At 40.4% G+C, this 19,169-nt stretch overlaps 1 protein-coding gene across 1 annotated transcript; it reads right to left on the reverse strand.

Moving 5' to 3' along the window:
* Window positions 1-2,543: 2,543 nt before the first annotated feature.
* TARS3 (threonyl-tRNA synthetase 3) lies at window positions 2,544-18,069 on the reverse strand. Its single transcript, XM_074601558.1, has 19 exons — window positions 17,776-18,069; window positions 17,132-17,224; window positions 16,149-16,339; window positions 15,514-15,637; window positions 14,262-14,383; window positions 13,316-13,433; window positions 12,627-12,691; window positions 11,955-12,033; window positions 10,577-10,723; window positions 9,332-9,430; window positions 8,832-8,998; window positions 8,114-8,276; window positions 7,088-7,225; window positions 6,572-6,649; window positions 6,383-6,483; window positions 5,171-5,275; window positions 4,300-4,372; window positions 3,453-3,567; window positions 2,544-3,328 (listed from the first exon to the last, which is right to left on the reverse strand). Exons 1-19 carry the CDS (start codon window positions 18,016-18,018, stop codon window positions 3,180-3,182), a joined length of 2,370 nt encoding a protein of 789 aa, XP_074457659.1. The 5' UTR covers window positions 18,019-18,069; the 3' UTR covers window positions 2,544-3,179.
* Between the last annotated feature and the right edge of the window lie 1,100 nt (window positions 18,070-19,169).

Consider the following 19,169-nt stretch of genomic DNA (forward strand, 5'->3'; position numbering starts at 1 on the left):
GAGGGACCGCCCTTATGGAGGAGGGCGGCACCGCTGAGGGGAAAGGCAACCCTCATGGAGGCGGGGGGAGGGACGGCTCTCAGGGAGGAGCGGGGGCGGCACCGCTGAGGGGAAGGGCGGGCCTCATGGCGGGGGGGGGCGGTGCCAACCTCAGTAAGTCTTCCAGAACGTCCCCCATCGCTGCTTCACTCCTGCGGCCCTGCGGCTCTGTGTCCTTCTCGCTACATCTCTCTCCCGGTCGAAGATTTTAATTTATATTGGTTTTATTAATTTATGACCTCCAATGACCTCCCTCAATGCTGCAGGCCGTCTGAAAACTTAAACAGTGACAGCATAGATACATGTACGCTAAAGTCAGTCTTCTATTCGCAAAACCTAGTAAATGTAAGTAAAAATCACCCCCCACCCTCCATGTTAATTCTGTGAAGGGGAACAGAAAGCTTTCCCAGCACTTGTTCCTTCTCCAACCATCTACAAGAAGGGTCGGAAGGAGGATCCTGGAAACTACAGGCCTGTCAGCCTGACCTCGGTACCGGGAAAGATCATGGAGAGGATCATCCTGAGTGAGCTCTCATGGCAAGTGCAGGGCAGCCAAGGGATCAGGGCCAGCCAGCATGGGTTTAGGAAAGGGAGGTCCTGCCTGACCAACTTGATCTCTTTCTATGACCATGTCACCTGCTTTCTCGATGAGGGGAAGGCTGTGGATGTTGTCTACCTGGACTTTGGTAAGGCCTTCGACACCGTCCCCCACAGCATTCTCCTGGAGAAACTGGAGAATCATGGCATAGACAAGTGTACCCTCCGCTGGATAAAAAACTGGCTGGATGGCCGTGCCCAGCGAGTTGTGATTAATGGAGCAAAATCTGGTTGGCGGCCGGTCATCAGTAGTGTCCCTCAGGGCTCAGTTTTGGGGCCAATCTTGTTCAATATCTTTATTGATGATCTAGACAAGGGGATTGAATGCACCCTCAGTAAGTTTGCGGATGACACCAAACTAGGTGGGAGTGTCGATCTGCTTGAGGGTTGGAAGGCTTTACAGAGGGATCTAGACAGCTTGGATCAATGGGCCAAGGCCAATGGGATGAGGTTTAATAAGGCCAAGTGCCGGGTCCTGCATTTTGGTCACAACAACCCTGGGCTACAGGCTTGGGGCTGAGTGGCTGGAAAGCTGCCCGGCAGAAAAGGACCTGGGAATGTTAGTGGACAGCCAGCTTAACATGAGCCAGCAGTGTGCCCAGGTGGCCAAGAAGGCCAACAGCATTCTGGCTTGTATCAGGAATAGCGTGGCCAGCAGGAGTAGGGAAGTCATCGTGCCTCTGTATTCGGCACTGGTGAGGCCTCACCTCGAGCACTGTGTTCAGTTTTGGGCCCCTCACTACAGGAAAGACATTGAAGTGCTGGAGCGTGTCCAGAGGAGAGCCACCAAGCTGGTGAGGGGTCTGGAGAACAAGTCCTATGAGGTGAGGCTGAGGGAACTGGGCATGTTTAGTTTGGAGAAGAGGAGGCTGAGGGGAGACCTCATTGCCCTCTACAACTGCCTGAAAGGAAACTGTAGAGAGGCAGGGGTTGGCCTCTTCTCCCAGGTGAATAATGACAGGACCAGAGGAAATGGTCTGAAGCTGCGGCAAGGGAGATTTAGATTAGATATCAGGAAGAATTACTTTACTGCAAGAGTGGTCAGGCACTGGAACAGCCTGCCCAGGGAGGTGGTGGAGTCACCATCCCTGGAGGTATTTAAGAAATGTGTAGACATGGCTCTTCAGGGCATGCTCTAGTGCCCAAGATTATTGGTTTGTGGTGGGGTGTTGGGTGTGGGGTTGTGGGTGTGGAGTTTAGTAGGTGGGTGCTTTTTTTTTTTTTTTTTTTGTTTTGGTGTGTTGGGGTTTTTTTTGTGTTTTTTTTTTTTGTTTGTTTGGTTTTGTTTGTTGATCTCAGAGGTCCCTTCCAACCACTAAGATTCTGTGATTCTCCCCCCCCTTCTTTTTTCCTTTTCTTTTAAAAGTGGGGGATATACACAAACCAAAACTAATACAAAACCAAAAACAGGGCTATTGAGCACAAGATTATGCAAGTCCCAGTCAGAAGTAAAACACTAGCTTTGAATTTTTATAACATTTATGCATGAAATCATACTTTCTGCTTCAGTGATATTTAAATCACAACTACAGCTGTATAGCTTAGATAATTGAGTAATATATTTAATGCTATTTAAGCCTTGTAACTAAAAAACTGCATATAAAAGTGAAAAAGTAGTTGTGATAAAAATTCATCTCTGCAAAAAAATCAGATTCAACTGCCTGCAACAGTAACTTTAAAATTATTTATAAGGCAAGTCAGATAAATATGGCCAGTTTAAATTCCAACATGCTGTGTTTTAAAATTAAAACTGTCATCCACACCTTTTCAGCATTCTCAGTATCCCAAGCAAATACAGCCATAAATTACACATGGGGAAGCCTCTTCAAAGGCTTGTTTGTTTTAGAAAAAAAGCCAAATCAACAGCAAACACAGGAAAAAAACCACAAACACTTTGCACACACAGGTACAGCGAGGAACTCAACTTCATTCTTGGCAATTAGCTTTACAGCAACCAATTATCACACCAGCTCAATCCGCGCCGCGTTTCACCCAGGTTTCCAACAAAGACACCAATGTATTTGTAGCCTGCCACAAATTCAGGCAGAATCAAGCTATTCTCCCTGCCGCCCCCCCCCATCCCCTCCTGCAAAAAAAAAATAAAATTTATATGATCTGGAGTTAGAACAAAACCTAACCCAAAACACTGCTGATGCACACACCCGCTGCCCAGCTCACGTCATCTGGGCAACTGTGACGTGACCGAGGCAGCCCAGCACACATCCCGGCCTCCTGATCCTTGGCTTCGGGCAGCCCTGATTTATTTCCACAGCAAAACCAACGTATTTTAGCAGAGGCATAAGACTCCTAAAATAAGCATTGTGTGACTGGCGCAGATTGGGATCCCATGGGATTGTCAAAGGAGTTGGCAGCTGCATCTGTCCTCTCATGCTATTCCTGGAGCACCAACGTTGCTACATTTGCTTATTTTGTATATCCATTAACTGAAAATCCTCTCAGATAAGCATTACTGCTGTACACAAGGAAAGAAACACCATTTCACATGGGCAGCTAATATTATTATTTTTTTCCTAACAGCAGCATCAGAATTCTTCTTCCGCATTTGCAATATGTGAACTCTTAAATTTCTTGAGTTTCTCAATAGCAGAAGAGACTGAAATCTCCCCGTGAACTTTGTTATCTCTTGTTCGCACGTTGACAGCATTATTTGCTTTCTCCTTTTCTCCAACCACTGCAAGATAGATCACAAACAATATTAAACTGACAACCTACATTACAAAATGGGAGTCTGGGCAAACTACATGCCCAACATTAAAACTTAGATGATATTCAGAAACGTAAGCTCGTGCAATTACCTAAGATGAAGTTATACTGGGCCAACTGTGCATTTCTAATTTTCTTGTTTAATGTGCAACTTTGATCTAGATCCACATCTGACATAAATCCTGCTTCAAAAAATTCGCTGCAAACCTACAAAAAACCCAAAACAAACCCACATAATATTACAGTATATATTCTACAACATAAATTTGTACATGCTGTAATCCCTGATTTCTTCCAATAATTAATTCATGTATGTGCATAATTTTGCTCTTGTGAATCGTTGTAAGGAAGTCAATGAAGCGATTTGAAGAAAACCACACACACACTTAAGGGTTTAGCAGGACTCCAGCTGGAAGACAACAGGAGGTAACCTCCGTATCAAATATTTGCTGCTCCCCTCAGACAGCTGCACTGCGGAGCGTCAAAAATGTTTCCTCAGTCTGAGAAAGGAGAAAGAGGAGAAGGAACGAACACATTTAATGCATGCATTAAAAGAAAAGCAGGGGAGAGGGGTAAAAACAACCATGGTCAAATGAAATGTAGTCACGAGCATACATGTGCTGGGAAATGGGAAAAACAGTCTCTGCCCCTACTTTAGGCAGATAATCCTGTAACAAAGCATTAGCTAGCATGGCAAAACATTAGTCTGGCCTCCAGAATGCTTCTTCCTTTAATAATTACTGAAGTATGTACATAATACCAGAACCCAAAACACTTAAAAGTTACATATCCCTTTCTCAGGCTTATACAAATTTTAGACTAGATGGAAAAATTTACCTCTCCCCTCCAAATATGTCTCCAAAATTACTAAAGCATTCATTCTTTATTAGGAGCTATTAGAACTGTTTGCTACTCTAGAAAGGCAAGCCCTGCTCTCACCTGCCGGGCGTACTCTTCAGAAGCAGGTCCCACAGGCACAACCATGACCTGCCGTGGAGACAGCCAGAACGGCCTGGCAAGCAGGACAAGAAAAATAGGAGATAAGGTACATTTTACATTTGCATTCATATCCACAGTCATGTTCCCCAATAATAATTTATTTAGTTTATAAAAAGTATTTACATTAGCTAAGGATGTTGGATAATATGTTATCTTCCTAAGTTCACATAAAAGAACAAATAGATTGATTCTAGTAAAATGCCATATGCAGAACTTCGATCTTCTGTTCACTTCCTAGCTGATTTCACAATTTTAAACAGAGTTTTATTTTTTTGCATAATTTCCACTTTTATTTATAACTTGATAGTGAAACGTGGACAGTCAGACAGGTGACGGAAAGTAAGAATTAACTCTTCCTTAAATACATTAACGAAGAAATATCTTCAGAGCCTATTCAAGATGAAACAACACATCTTACAGGTTAAAAAAAATATTTCATGCATTAAGACTAATTCATGCCTGTATAAATAATTGCTTTATATGTCTAACATCTTCCCAGTACAACAGCATGATTTTTAAGAAAAGAGGAAAAGGAATAATGCAGCACATATACATCAATTACAATTCTTATTTCTGCTTTATCGTGTAATTTTTCCGGCAATCTCATGAACTTGTATTTCTAATAATGAACTATTAACGTAAGCGCATCATACAACTCAGACCATAAAATCAGACTTTCTCTTCTTTTAATCTTACCTACTAATTCCGAGAAAATTCTAGGGATATTATTTTGCATTATAATACATGAGACATTAAGGAGGTATTTTCTACATTGTTACACATTTCTTAGAGCTGCATTTGTGTCACATACCATTTTCCTCCATAATTTTCTGCTAGAATAGCTATCATTCTCTCCACAGATCCCAAAATAGCTCTGTGAATAATCACTGGCCTTTTCTTATCATCGCCATCCTTACTGAAAAAGAATAAGTAAAGTTTAAAAAAAAATAATTCTCTTAGCTCACATACAGATAATCCTACTAATACTTTTGATTCTACTTTTCATGAAAAGACAAAATGCAGTTATTTATAATTAGGCAAAATCTATCACTTTTAATAAACATGTACTTTCTTTAAGTCACCTGGGCTTTTAAAGGAATACTGACTAATCATAGTGACTTAAAATAATCATGCCTGTAGCTAGTGGCATAGGCACAAACTCCTAGAGTCTGAGAAGATACTGAACTGACTCAGCTCCATTTCTGTGTAGTTTAGTATTTGATGTTCTTCCTCATTCTTTCTTTTCCACGATGTCTTGCTTTTATTTTGCTGCACAGGATCTCACCTGCCCTTACTGTTCATTTCTTACCTTAAATTACAATCCTCTGTGTAAAAAACAAGCAAGTTGCTGTTCATAGTAGTATTATCACCTACCAAAGAGTTATGGTATCTACTGTAGAACATGCAGCAGGACAAAAGAGAAAACCAGTAAGAAAAACCACCCAGAAAACATGTGTTCAAGTCAACAAGATTAGTTCACTCAGTGGATCAATACCCCTCCCTCTTCCTAGCCTGAAGCCAAAGTGAGATTTTCATTAAAAACTGCTCGCATTTGGTTTATGTTCAAAGTTAACTAACTTTATCTGATAAAAAGAATGAGGTACTTATTACAAATATAATAGCTCCTTAAGAAATGTTTGAATTTGTATGCCATGTCTTCAAAGGAGACACAGTGACTGGGCTGGAAGTGAAAACTGACTTAAGAGTTTTCTTTAGCATTATGTATGATCAGTTGTCTTCAGAACTGGCAGACAAGACAGATCATTACATTTTCCTGCAATCCGTATTATTTACAATTAAAGTGACCTCTCATTACAGTGAGGAAGTATCAAGTTCATGAGTCAGTTCTCTACTCACCAGGGACATCTTCCCTCCTAACGAGGCTGCTGATCAGGTAATCATTTGGTAAGCGAGCAACAGAGCATTAATACACCTCAGTTTAATGGGAGTTACAGATAATGAAAGTAATCTTTTTTTTAATTGTTTAAATTAAAAGAGGAAAATACTCATCTTAACCACTCACCCAACGTAAGTAAGATTAAACCGAATGGGTAGCTGGAAGTCAAGTTGAATAGTAGCACATTGATGGTACCTGCCAATAGCATCTTTGATTTTGATATCAATCTGTAAAGCAAAATAACACAGTTATTAAATATAGTTTGCCTGTACTCTTGTCCATCCCAAAGCTGTATTAAAATCCCAATTCACTAACCTTAGGACCATAAAATGCTCCATCTCCTGGATTCAAATTCCATTGCACTCCGAAGTTATTCAAGCTGTTTTGAAGTTGCTAATCATAACAATGAGATAATAGTTAAAAAAAGGTATAGCAGGGCCTTTCATTACTCTTAAGTCAAAGCATTTGCCTTTGAAATACAAAGTAAGTCAACAGGCAGCATGACTCTTATTGTTCAAGCATTTAGTCATTTATGGTAAATAATCCTCAAATAAGAGTAGTTCCTTGTAAAAATGTTGTGATTAATCGGAAAGAGAGATTAATAAGAAAAATCAACTCAGTTCAAGATAAGGAGCTAAGTAAGAAACAGAAAGTTCTCATCTTATACAGAAAATTCACATTTAATGTGACATTTTTCAACAAGCATTTCCACTAAGGACCATGTTTAGCATCTGATTTAGGCAATTTCACTGTTAACATGGAAGAACTTAGTTAAATATCCACCTTTGCAAACACTAATATTAAAGGTTTGTTTGCTTTTAAATTAATTACCTTTTCTGCACGATCCCAGATCTCTAACTCTCCTAGATAATTTTCTGGTCTTGTAGAGAGATGTAGTTGAAAGGAAAAACCAAAGATGGCATACACTGACTTCAAGAAATCAAGACAGCCCTTAATTTCTTCTTCAATCTTAAACATAAACAAAAGATATTAATTAAAATTTACTTAGATAAAAATGTAATTGGATATACTGAATTCCTCATAATCAGAATATAAGAGTCTATTAGATTTTTAAAAAAATCAATCACATGAAAATGACATCCTACAAACCCAAGTCTAGGTAACGGGTGAAGAGAGAACTGCAGTGGTGAGGCTTCAAAGCATGGCAAGAAAAATAATATTCTTGTTAAGCCTGGGCTTCTGGAGCCAAATTGCATGAGTCAGACTCCACAAAATTACATTAATTTATTCACATGGCTCCACTAGAATCTATGGCATTACTGAAAAAACAAAAGTATTTATTCAGCACTAATATGGAAAACAGAAGGTCGTCAACAGCTTTTTTTCGTTGCAGGGGGAGATGGGAGATACAAAAGATTTTACCTTTGGGGATTTGATGCCCAATGGATCTTTCTAAAGAGGAAAATCCTATACAGAAAATCTTATTACATAATTCACAATCAATAACATCCCTCAAATAACATTTTTTTCTTTTGATATAAGTATTTTTTAATTTCAAAGAAAAAAATAAATAACACAAATTATGTCACTGCTATTTGAGAAAATTGTAACAGAGAAGCTAAGTTCAATGGACTATTGACTTAAGCAATATTGCAGGAGGCTAAGAAATTGGGAATACCAGATGACTGAAAAGGAAGCACCTAAACCTATCCAAAGAACCCATCAAAAGCAGCATTATGCTACAAAGTAACACAACAGAAGAAGGTAAAGTTAAAATAGTTAGGGGATATTTTTCTTATTTAATGTTGGTTTGGACTGTGAGGGGAGGGGAAAGAGTTCTTTTTCTTTGGTTGACTGGTGGTGGGGTGGTTGTTGTTGTTTTTTTGTTTTTTTCACCTGTTCTATTGTGCAAAAGATGTGAGCATCATCTTGTTGAAAGCGCCTTACGCGAGTCAAGCCACTTAAAGTCCCAGAGAGTTCATTTCGGTGAAGAACTCCGAAATCTGCAAGTCTAAGAGGCATTTCCCTCCATGATCGTGGACGATGGGCAAACATCAAGCTAGAAGGAACAGGAAAGAACCCTCCTTTTACCCTCCTTATAGAAGATTTAAGACAACACAGAAACTAAAACAAGATCAGTAGAGACAGTAATCACATTTTTAAGTATTTATTCATTCAGATTGTCTGCATCCTAAAAGGTAGTCAAACAGAAGTGCAGCACTTGGGAACGTATTGCTAAATACCACCTAGAAAAAACACCATGAGACTAACGATCAAGACTGGTTCATCTGTACCTTCTTTTGGTACACCACATCTGATGTCTATCTCTACCCAACAGGATTTGTATTTACTAGTGATACAGGCTAGTTTAGCATGCACAAACCTTGTTTAGTGCAGACTTACTGAAAGATTCTCCCACAAGAACTGTATTTGGTCTGCTTTGGGACACTATCAGGGGAGCTCTCTAGACATGCTAGGTGCTTAGTAGTCTATTGTAAGCATACATGATAACGTGTAGTAATACTGCTTCCGCCCCCCCCCCCCCCCCCCCCGCCCCAGCCCCACAAAGTATAAATATAGTAAAATAAGGAGGTTTTCATTTGAGAGTACAAACCAGTGTCCCGGACAATTCATCGGTTTAAGGGCAAAAGTTTCCTTCTCAATCTCAAAAGAGAACATATTTTCACTATAGTGCTGCCAGTGTCCTGAAGCCTCCCAGAGTTTACTGTTGAAGATGTTTGGGGATACAACTTCAGTAAAATTACGCCTGTGATATTCCTCCTATAAAAGAATTCAACATTTAAAAGGTAATAGAGCTTTTGACAAGCAAAAGCCTGATTCTTTTTAACGGTGTTCTTGTGATGGCAATTTAATGGCAGACTGAAGGACTACTGCACATGTAGGTTTTACAGGACAGGAACGGGCACATGTCAAAGCTTTACTCTGCCCTGGTTTCAAAAAGGTTAGATCTGTATAACCACAGTGAGAATCTGGTATATGTTTACATACATAGATGTTTCACTTTCTGAGGATAGCTCAGTGCTATGAATGGCCTATCACTGAAGATCAACAACCTATATTAAGTTGTTAGGAGCTACGTTAGTTTACACTCACTCGTATGAAATCCACAAGCGTGTTATAAAGAAAGGCACCTCTGGGGAGGAAAAAGCAGCTTCCAGGACTCAAGTCATGAAAGAAGAAGAGTTCTTGCTCCTAGGTAAATTAAAAAGAGAATGCTGTAACACCACTTCAGATATAACTGCAGAATGGCAGAAAAAGATTATTTCACATATGTTGAGACTTTGTTCACAAAAATGAATTATTATAGCAAGATGACTTCCAGAAGTCTACAAGTTGTCAACAACAGTAGCTAGTTTATCTATAATTCTTACTCTTAGAAGTTTGTAATAACATTGTTTGATTGATACTAGATAATTTGTTTTTAAAAAAGCATAGGAGTAATCATCAAATACTCAACAAATATTCAAATCTTAATAAGTTAACAGAAATAAGCATGAACACTTCTGTAAAGATAATTTTTCTACTTCTTCCATTTGTCTCCATTTTCTGTAAATTCCTCAGTGGTTCTTCCTCTTCTGAGTTACCCTCAGCTGTTCATCTTTGCTTATGAAGGCCCTTCACAGTTTCTTCTTTCACGTCTGCCAGTAAGTGAGAGGTTCGTGCCTCTTGGCTAACCAGCCATGACCTTCACTCACACATGAGTTTTTCAAATAAATGCCCCCCTGCTTTCACCTGTACTGCCCATTATGCCTTTAAACATCCACAAAGCCACTTGTTATCCTCTCTCAAATACCCTCCCTGTAACTGCATCTTCTCTACAAAACTACAGCAAAGGTGACAACAATTGGGAGACTGCATGCCAACATGACCACCATCAGGTCACAGTCCTTGTCTGTGTCAATCTAATGTCTTCCAACTTACACTCAATTTAAGATTAAATCTGTTCATTTAAATCCAGTGGAGGAATGTATAACAATATTGAAAACAACAGCTGAAGTACTGCACGTAAATACACTTAACTATTACCTTATTTATCATAGAATGGTTTGGGGTTGGAAGGAACCTTAAAAGATCATCTAGTTCCAACCCCTTGCCATGGGGAGGGACACCTTCCACTAGAAAAGGTTGCTCCAAGCCTGTATTTATGCCTATAATAAAGAGTGATCAAATCATATTATTTATACAATTTTTGTAGAATTAAAATTTTAAAATGCAACTGACACCAAGAAATTCAGAGACCTGGGTCCCATTCAAACTGTCAAAAAATGGAAAAAAACAGCAAGACAGTGAATTTTATTACAGAAGCATAAAGGAGAAGTAGACTGTGAAACACTGTACCTTTCCAATTTTCCTATGGTCCCGGTTTCTGGCTTCTTCCTGGAATTTTTCCCATTCCTTCATCATTTTGTTATCAGGAAAGGATATTCCATATATTCTCTGCAGAGTTTCCATGTCAGATTTTCCTTCCCAATACGTAGAGGAATTCTGATGCAGAAAAACCCGTACTTTAAGATAATATTATATAATCTCAGGGAAAGGAGAAATAAATGCTAATGCATTCAAGTGTTATGATATTTTTTTCCTTGGGAAAAGAATTATATGCAGTCATCCAGCATTTGTTTGTAATACAAAGATACTTGCACTGCCTTTAATCAGCATATTAATACAGAACATGTAAGCGAAAGTGACTGGTCAAGCCATACTTTTATTCTACTTAGGTACGTTGTTTCAACTGTCATCATGGCACGTTTTATTATCTCGCATTGTATCTTCTAAAAAAGAAGATATACGTTCAAAATGATGCAGTAAGAAAACACGAAAAGACAAAAACAAAACTAACTCGCTCTCACAGTTAAATCCCAGCTGTTTTGACAATCTAACACTTAATCCCTGAAGTTCAAAGTTCTATAAACTTCAGTTAGGAAGCCAGCAAAGGCAACTATGATGAATGTTCCACTGAGGTCAGACTAGTCAGGTTACCAAAATTAGCATCTGCGACTAACTTAAACTACATCATAACAAGAGGTATCTGCAAACTCCATCTCTGGCTTTCCTGTAAGCAATGTCATTTTTAAACAGCAGCACTTGCAGATCTGCCAGTGTCCACTTTACCTCCTGTTCCTGAAAGATACCTTCTTACAAGGACAAAATACTATTTTCTGACCCAATGAACATCTTGGATGTTCATTTACTGCAGAATAGAGCATGCACACACACCGCACACAGATGTGACAGCTAGTAGACAGATGTGACAGCTAGTACAGACTCACACTAATACTACAAAGTGCAATGCTGGTTGGAGATGCTAGCACAGGACTACCACATTAGCTCAGGCATCGCGCTTCTCTGCTTCTGTAATCGGTTCCACAGCTAATCTAGTCACTACTAGCTTATTTTTGCAGTACTCTTCATTATAGCCTAAGCATGCATGTTACTGCACTAACACTCTGATAAAAAAAGATGCTGTTTACTTTCACTGATGTACTATATTGGGATGGTCAAGAAGTGGTAAACCTTAGAAGCAAATGAATGATGAAAGGCTGTAGTTCTACTTGTACGATGGGAGCATGAAAGGAAATGATGGACTGTTTTCAGAGTAAGCAAAGAAACAATACAAAGGACACTAGCATAATCACTTCAGGAGAAATAAATACCTAAATAAATCAAGTGATCCATAGTTTAGTTAAGTTTTAATGTACAGCTAATTTAAATTTACCTTAAATATTTTAAGGGCTTTAATTTTTCCAGTGTGTCTCACATGTGGACCCCTGCACAGATCAATCAGTGGACCACATCTATACAGCAAAAGAAAAAAGTGTTTATTTCAAAACACTCCAACACTACCTGAAGCAGAATATTCACTCAGTAAATACTCAACACACTTGATCCATTATCAAGAGCATCATAATACACTCAGCAATTCATATAGTTCCATATATAATCTTTGTTAATGTTGTCCAGGAAATTTCAAACTATGCACATCAAACAGAAAAAAAATGTTTTTGCCATTTTTCAACTAACTTGTTTTATCCCTGGCAATTCAATGAACAAGAACCTCACCCCAGTCAACTAAGAGTTAGCTTTACCCATTATCCAGCAATTCAGTGTCACGAGTGGGAACTTATATTAATCCGTTCACTGAAAGCAGGGGGAATGAGTGAAAAGTGGATTTGCCATTTGTCCACAAATTGAGACCTAATCTGTCCCAGCAGAGAAAGAAAAGATCTGATTTTACATAAATAGCAACATTAAATTGCAAACTTAAGTCCCAATCAGACAAGTATTCAGAAGTTAGAATAAAAAAAATTATTATTCTCCTCTCAATTTAAATGAAGTATACCTAATTATAGAAATACTTCATAATACTTTTTAGCTTGATTTTGTTTACCTGTATATTGTGGTAGTTGGTGTGTTCACCTTCTCGTTAAGGATTCGACACTTAAACTTGTTATACTATGTGGGGAAACATGAAAAGTCAGAACCATCAATAAAATGGCTAATAAAATTCTATTTTAAAAGTATATATCAATAGTGCAAACACATCAGTCACACAACTAAGAAGTCACATGAACACATATATCTACGCAGAAGTTCAACATCCTTTCAGACGAGTTATAAAACAAGAGGGGAAAGAGACAAAAATATCTTATTTTCCCTGAGGGTATGTTAAGCATAGTGATTAGCACCTGAACACCTCAAAGTACTTTTGAAAGGCAATTAAAACACCGTACAGTGAGACTGTAATATTCACTGTATAAAACAGAGGACTAGAGGACAGAAGCTTTTTTTACTTGTCTCTGCAAGTGAGACGGATTGAACTTGTGCCTTTCGTATAATTTCTTTGTCATCTCATTGAGCTCGAGGTGGTTTTGTGTAATAAGAAATTGTTTTTATTATTGTCTGAAAACATCCTGAACACTTGGAGAGGGTTATGGAAAGGGGGAAAAAGGATGCTATTCTTTTTCTTTGTTTTCCTAGAAAGGTAGTGTTCTGATGAATGAGTCACATGCATTATTTTATAAAAGTTACATTTTAAAAGACCATTGTACTAGAATCGCAGCTACTCCAACGATTTACCTTAAACATGTCTAACAGGATCTCCTTTTTGACTTCCAGCCTTTCAAAAGCCTGCTTCTCTTTTATGATATTTTTACAGCGGTTCTCTAGTAGTGGGAATTCCATGCTAGATACACCTCTAAACAAACAGACACAGGCAAAGGAAATATAAATTAATTATTTTGATATTCACATTTAAGTGATCAGTTTCTAGTAGTCGAATCTGAAAAACATGGGATGTGTTCTCATGGTTTGTCACAGTATTTTCTTAGTTTCTCACAATTGGCTGTACTTTCAGACACTAAACTCAGAAACACAAATGGTATCACCCTGGACAAACCCACTGCCATCACTCCTAGAACAGTCTTTGACATGTTTAAATGTCTGGAAGATCTGTAGCTTAAAGTATATACGATTTCAGAAAAAAGAAGAAAAAAAGGCTCAACCCATCTAGCAAGAGCTAGTTTATCAGCTAACGCAGATTCGGTATTCTCCCTGACTGCAGAAAGATAAACAAGCCAAAAACCAGAATTGTAAAGCTGTGCACAAGGATTAGAAGAGCAAACACCTATATGAGTCACATGCATACGTGCCATTTCTACAAGTGACTATGGCACTTTGAAACCAAACTCCCATGATTCTTCAAGGAAACCATCTCCTTGTTATCTCCCAGGAATTTCAGAACTTCAGAAAGTTTTACCCAAACACTCCACATTTTTTCCACACTCAACAACTACGAGTCTTAAGGAGCAGGTGTCTGAACACTGCTCTTGAATTTAAACATACACACACACTCAATGTGTATGTATACACAGACCTATACTATGAAGACAACTAACCCGTCAGTTTTAAACCATACTAGATACACGATTTTACTTTTAACATGCAGAAACTTGACTGAGCAAAAATAATTTTAGCACTGAGCTTCAATACAGAGTATCAAAGTTCTCAGACACTGAAATTTTACCTGTCTTCCATGTACATGTCATAATAAAATCCATTCTCAATTGGTGGTCCATAGCATAAGCAGCCCCCAAAATAACCTTCCATGGCCTCTCCAAGAATATGAGCACTTGAATGCCAATAAACCTGCAAATAAAGTCAGGTGAGCAAGTCATGGGGTCACTGGCATTGTGTAACTAAAAAGAAAAAACAAAACAGAGGTGTATCTGCAGATGGGAAGTGCACTGAAGTCGATGTCGTTTAAAGTCTGTAAGAAGTATAACAATTTTATGTTCTCATTTTGAAATATGCCAAATGATTAATATTTGGCAGATGTAGCAACAAAGCCCCATCATATTTCAGTCTGAAAGATGATTATAATTCTGCACTACTCCATCACCTTAGTACTTATTGTACCTTGTTCATTTAGAACTTAGTTTCTGGTCAGTTAAGCATCTATGCAATACTAACCGTATCTAAAGCAACGTAGCCAATTAAGTTACCATTGATCACATATATTACATTTATTAATAGGATTGTAAACCAAGTTACCCAAAATGCCAGAAGAGGGCAGTCAACAACCCGGTAGATCAATGCCAGTCTTATCTTCTACGTCCCTACTAATTCAGACCCCTTCATAGCCACTGCTACAAGGTAAAGCCTTTACAGGCTCCTGAAATGCCTCAAACAAGCTTAATCACGTAAATAATTTTTTGACAAAATGAAGTCTAATTCTAGTGCATAAACATAGGCTTAAGACTGAATCCCATAAAAAAATATTGTGTGTGTCACTAAGTATATTCATAGTTTAATTAAGGAAGACACGCCTACTTAAGTTTCTCATAAACAATGCTGGTACAAGGAGGTGTAGATTTTATTTATGACTCAAATCTGATATTGGACAATTTTCAGAAAACTATAAGACAGCCTCACTGTTGCTTTCAGTGTCTGATCTTCAAACACAAGTCAAACCACAGAACACATGTCTTCGAAGACACCAAACTATTTAAAATTAGCATGCAAATCAAGACATTCTGTATGATCTTGTTTGATAAGTAACCTGTTTATGTAGAAAAGAAGGGAAGAAGAGAACACTAAAATTTTATTCACCTATAGATTACAGGTACTTAGTATTTCTTTATCGAATTATGACAAGTACAGTACTCAAAATTTGGGGGATATTTTTTTTTTTCAATTCAAGATTTTAAAAGCATAATGCTGCAATTTAATGTCATTAGTTCCTTCAATCAATGAGAAACCAGTGAGTATTTACTCACAGCTTTTGCTTCTTCATTATCAAATGTAAGCAGCTCCAGAGTACAATCTCCCTCCAGTGGACGATCCAGGTCCCACAATTCACCATTCACTTTGGCTACAACTGCATTTGAAGCCAACACTTGACTAAAAAACACAAATGATGACAAGAGACCAAAATATTTAGTCTCAGATTTGCAGAAGTGCTTAGGTTTCTAAACCCTGTGAGACCCCACCCACATCTCATAGCACCTAAAGACCTTTAATTTTTGTTTCTCTGGTCTTCTTAAACACTATTCTACTTTTAAGGTCTTCAGTGGTTTTCAGTGCCTGGGATCTGGAGGAAAGACTGTTCCTAACAACACTTTCCACTGTTATCTGGTAGCTCACAAAACTTCAGATGTCTCTATTATTCCTAGCAGTCTCAGTGACTGTTATATTTTTTAATTGGAAGCAAGCATCACTCAGAACACTAACTTCAGCCAGTTATTTCTTCTGCATTAAGCTGAAGTTTCGATGACGCTTTCCAAATAAACCAACTTAAGAGAGTCACCATCCACTGACCATGACATATACATTTTATGCAACAAGGTAAGAGACAAATGATAGTAACACATCTACGACTGCAAAAGTACAGCTCCTTCAATCTGCAGGTTACCTAACTCCTACAGCTAATTGGTATGGAGTGGTTTTCCAAGATTCTCCTTCAGCCATCATTCCATCTGTCAGGGTAATTTTGATAGGTTTGCTCTCGTTGGCCACTCTGTAAGCTAGCAAAGCATCATGTTCTTTTTTCAGTGCTTCATAAAGCTTCAGTCTGTCTTCTATGAAGCTTGGCTCACACTGAACCTGTAACAAATAAATGACATTATACATGTACATATTTGTGAAAGAAATAGAATAAAAGGATTTATAGTGTTTATGCACCCCTAGACGTTCCCACTGAGAACAGATTTCACTGTACTAGGATTCATACCGATATGCAGTAAAGCATTTGTAAATAATTATACACAGGATAATCCCATCCAACTTGCTGACTATTTCATAGTGGCTTTCCAATTTTCCAATGCACCTTCATCAATCCGGGCCTAAACAGCTTTGTGAGTTTGACCTCAGAAAGCAGCCTACATTCCTTCTCGAGCATTTGTATTTGGCTGACACCCTAGAGAAGTCTGGAGCAGTCCAACAAGCCCTCACTCCTGCCAGTCCATTCAAAGCATCAGAGTCAAATAAGACAATTCGTGGGAAGTTTCCTTTAGTTCAGCATAAGGTGAATCATTAAGATATACTGAACTACAGCTACTGCTGACAACATCCTCTTCCAGTTATCAATGCATGCTATTTAACTATTTGTGAACTACCACTTTGTTTAGGAACCACAGTATTCTGACAAATATGTAACAAATCCTTTTGTTACATAAAAAGTAGACATCTAAGAATGCATAAGTAGCCCTACTAATTACATGCAAGATGCAGGTCTTAGATAATGCTTTTTTTCTATATGTATGCTATAGCAAGCCTTCTTCCCAAAATCTGGGATTGCAAGATACAGCAAAGTATTTCAGATTTCAGCGCCTTTTCTGAACGTATCCAAACAACACTCCTTCTTCTATTATTACGTGGCATAAAATAACCACTTACATCTTTCCGATACTGGTTCACAGCCTCATTTCCTTTCTTCTTTTCCTCTTTATTTTGATTCACTGCGGCAGGTGGACTTACACTGAAGACTTTCTGAAAACAGTGATAATACGAAGTATATGCCTATGTCTTTAAGACTTTTCCCAGCAATCACTGAAACAAACCAAACCAGTGCCATACTGGGCTTTAAAAGGCAATTACAATCAAGCAGGGTATGTCCTTAGTATAGAGGAAAGACTTCTCGTGACACATCTAAATCGTGTCCTTCTGATGTTGAGCAGACACAGCGCAAACCTGCTCACCAAGCAAAACCTTCTCAACCCCATTTCCCCAATTTCAGTACTGCAGCCATCACCGGCAAGATCTCCACAGCGAGACCCTGGGAGACCGAAGCGGGCTAGCGAGCAATAGAAGCAACTTTCGTGGCCTGACGAACAACTTATCCCACCCTCGGGACTACCGGGAGCGGCGCCGCCCGGTGCTCGGGCCACACGAGGAGTGCGGAGAGACCGCGAGCGGCCCCCAGCCCTGACAGCCCCGCCGGGGCCCGGCGCCTCGCCCCCGCCCGCCCCGGTCCCTACGGCCGAGAGAGGCCGGGCCCGCCCCACAGCCGGGATGGCGGCGGGGGTCTCCCCCGGCCCTACCTCCTCCGCCGCCCCGGGGCCCGGCGGCCGCTGCTCCGCCCTGCCCAGCTCGGCCTCCAGGCTGCGGCGCAGGTGCAGCAGGCGGTAGCGCAGCTTCTCGTTCTCAGCCCTCAGCCGCTGCAGCTCGGGGCCGCAGGTGCTGGGGCAGTGCGGCTCCTTCAGCCGCCCCACCTCCGCCGTCAGCCAGCGCAGCTCCTGCTCCTGCCGCCGCACCCGCGCCGCCGCCTCAGCGGCCGCCGCCATCTTCCCTCGCTGCCGCCCCGGCCCGCTCCGCCCGCCGGGACCGCCCCGCCGCGCCCCGGCCTGCCCTCCGCCGCCGAGGGACTCCCCCCCGGTCACGGCGGGGCGCCGGGGCACGGCCGGGTGGCCGGGGAGGCCCTTCCTCGGCCGGTAGCTGCGCGGAGCCCTCGCTGCCGCCGTGCTAATGCACGGTGGGCGGCGGGGGAGCGCCGAAACCCACAGCGCCTGTCTCGGGCTCACCTCAATTCACCTGAAAAACTTCTTTGAAAAGCTTTTTTTCTCAAATCCTCATAAACTGGGATTGCAGGGACGAATGGCATCACTAATTCTCGAAATCCCGATGAAGCCACTTTGTGGAGATCATGACGAGGACGAGTAAATTGTAATAGGGAGTGGAAAAACACATCAAGTTTGCTTTATGTTCCCAAGTATCCAATTTAGCATCTCTGGAGCTCCTTTGCTATTGAAAACACAGAAAAGCAACGCTTAAACAATACCATTAAAGTAAATACATGCTTTCAAAGACCTACATGTAATATCACCAGTGTCCTGGTCCTTCCAACGATTATCCAAATAGAAGGATAAAGACAGAGACCTTGTGAGAGCATGGAACGTACGGATGGCACCCACCCGAACGCCGCCCCACGGCCCGTGGGTCAGCGCGGATGGCAGGTGGTCCACCCCACAGACCACTGAGCCCCAGCTCCAAGGTCTGGCCAGCCCCAACACTCAACCATGGCTGGTTTATCATCCTTTCTCTCTGATCACCATCCAATAAACACATCACCTGCCAGAGTTGCCTACAGCCACACTTTCTCCCAAAACCAGCCTGGATCCAGGCATTCAATGGGAGTTGAGGTCTGCAGGTAAGAGAGCAACATGGGAAAGATGAATAAAAAATGGCAAAAGCAGTTGGGCAGAGGAACTGAACGCCAAAATACTGTCACATAAGCAATAGTTCACACAGCACGTGCCCTCCCACCCCTATAGCAGATCTCACCCCAGCCCAAGGCATCCTTCCCTGCCACTTCTGCACCTCCTGGTACAAGCCGGTCACTTACCCCTCCACCTCTGCAGGCCCACGTAATCGGGGTCACCTGTTTTCATAGTTCCACACAGGGCAATAGGATTGCATGAACGCTGTTTCAAAGAAG

Source organism: Larus michahellis, chromosome 9 (genome assembly GCF_964199755.1).
Source record: "Larus michahellis chromosome 9, bLarMic1.1, whole genome shotgun sequence".
Classification (NCBI taxonomy): domain Eukaryota; kingdom Metazoa; phylum Chordata; class Aves; order Charadriiformes; family Laridae; genus Larus; species Larus michahellis.

Bases quoted from the DNA above. Each gene is read 5' to 3' on its own strand.
- TARS3 (XM_074601558.1), bottom strand. From the start codon at position 18,018: ATGGCGGCGGCCGCTGAGGCGGCGGCGCGGGTGCGGCGGCAGGAGCAG. The intron at 13,434-14,261 runs GTAAAATTTCAG...CTGTTTGTTTAG, and splicing joins GACATGTACATGGAAGACAG to AGGTGTATCTAGCATGGAAT. The intron at 9,431-10,576 runs GTACAGTGTTTC...TAATTTACCTAG, and splicing joins ACCATAGGAAAATTGGAAAG to GAGCAAGAACTCTTCTTCTT.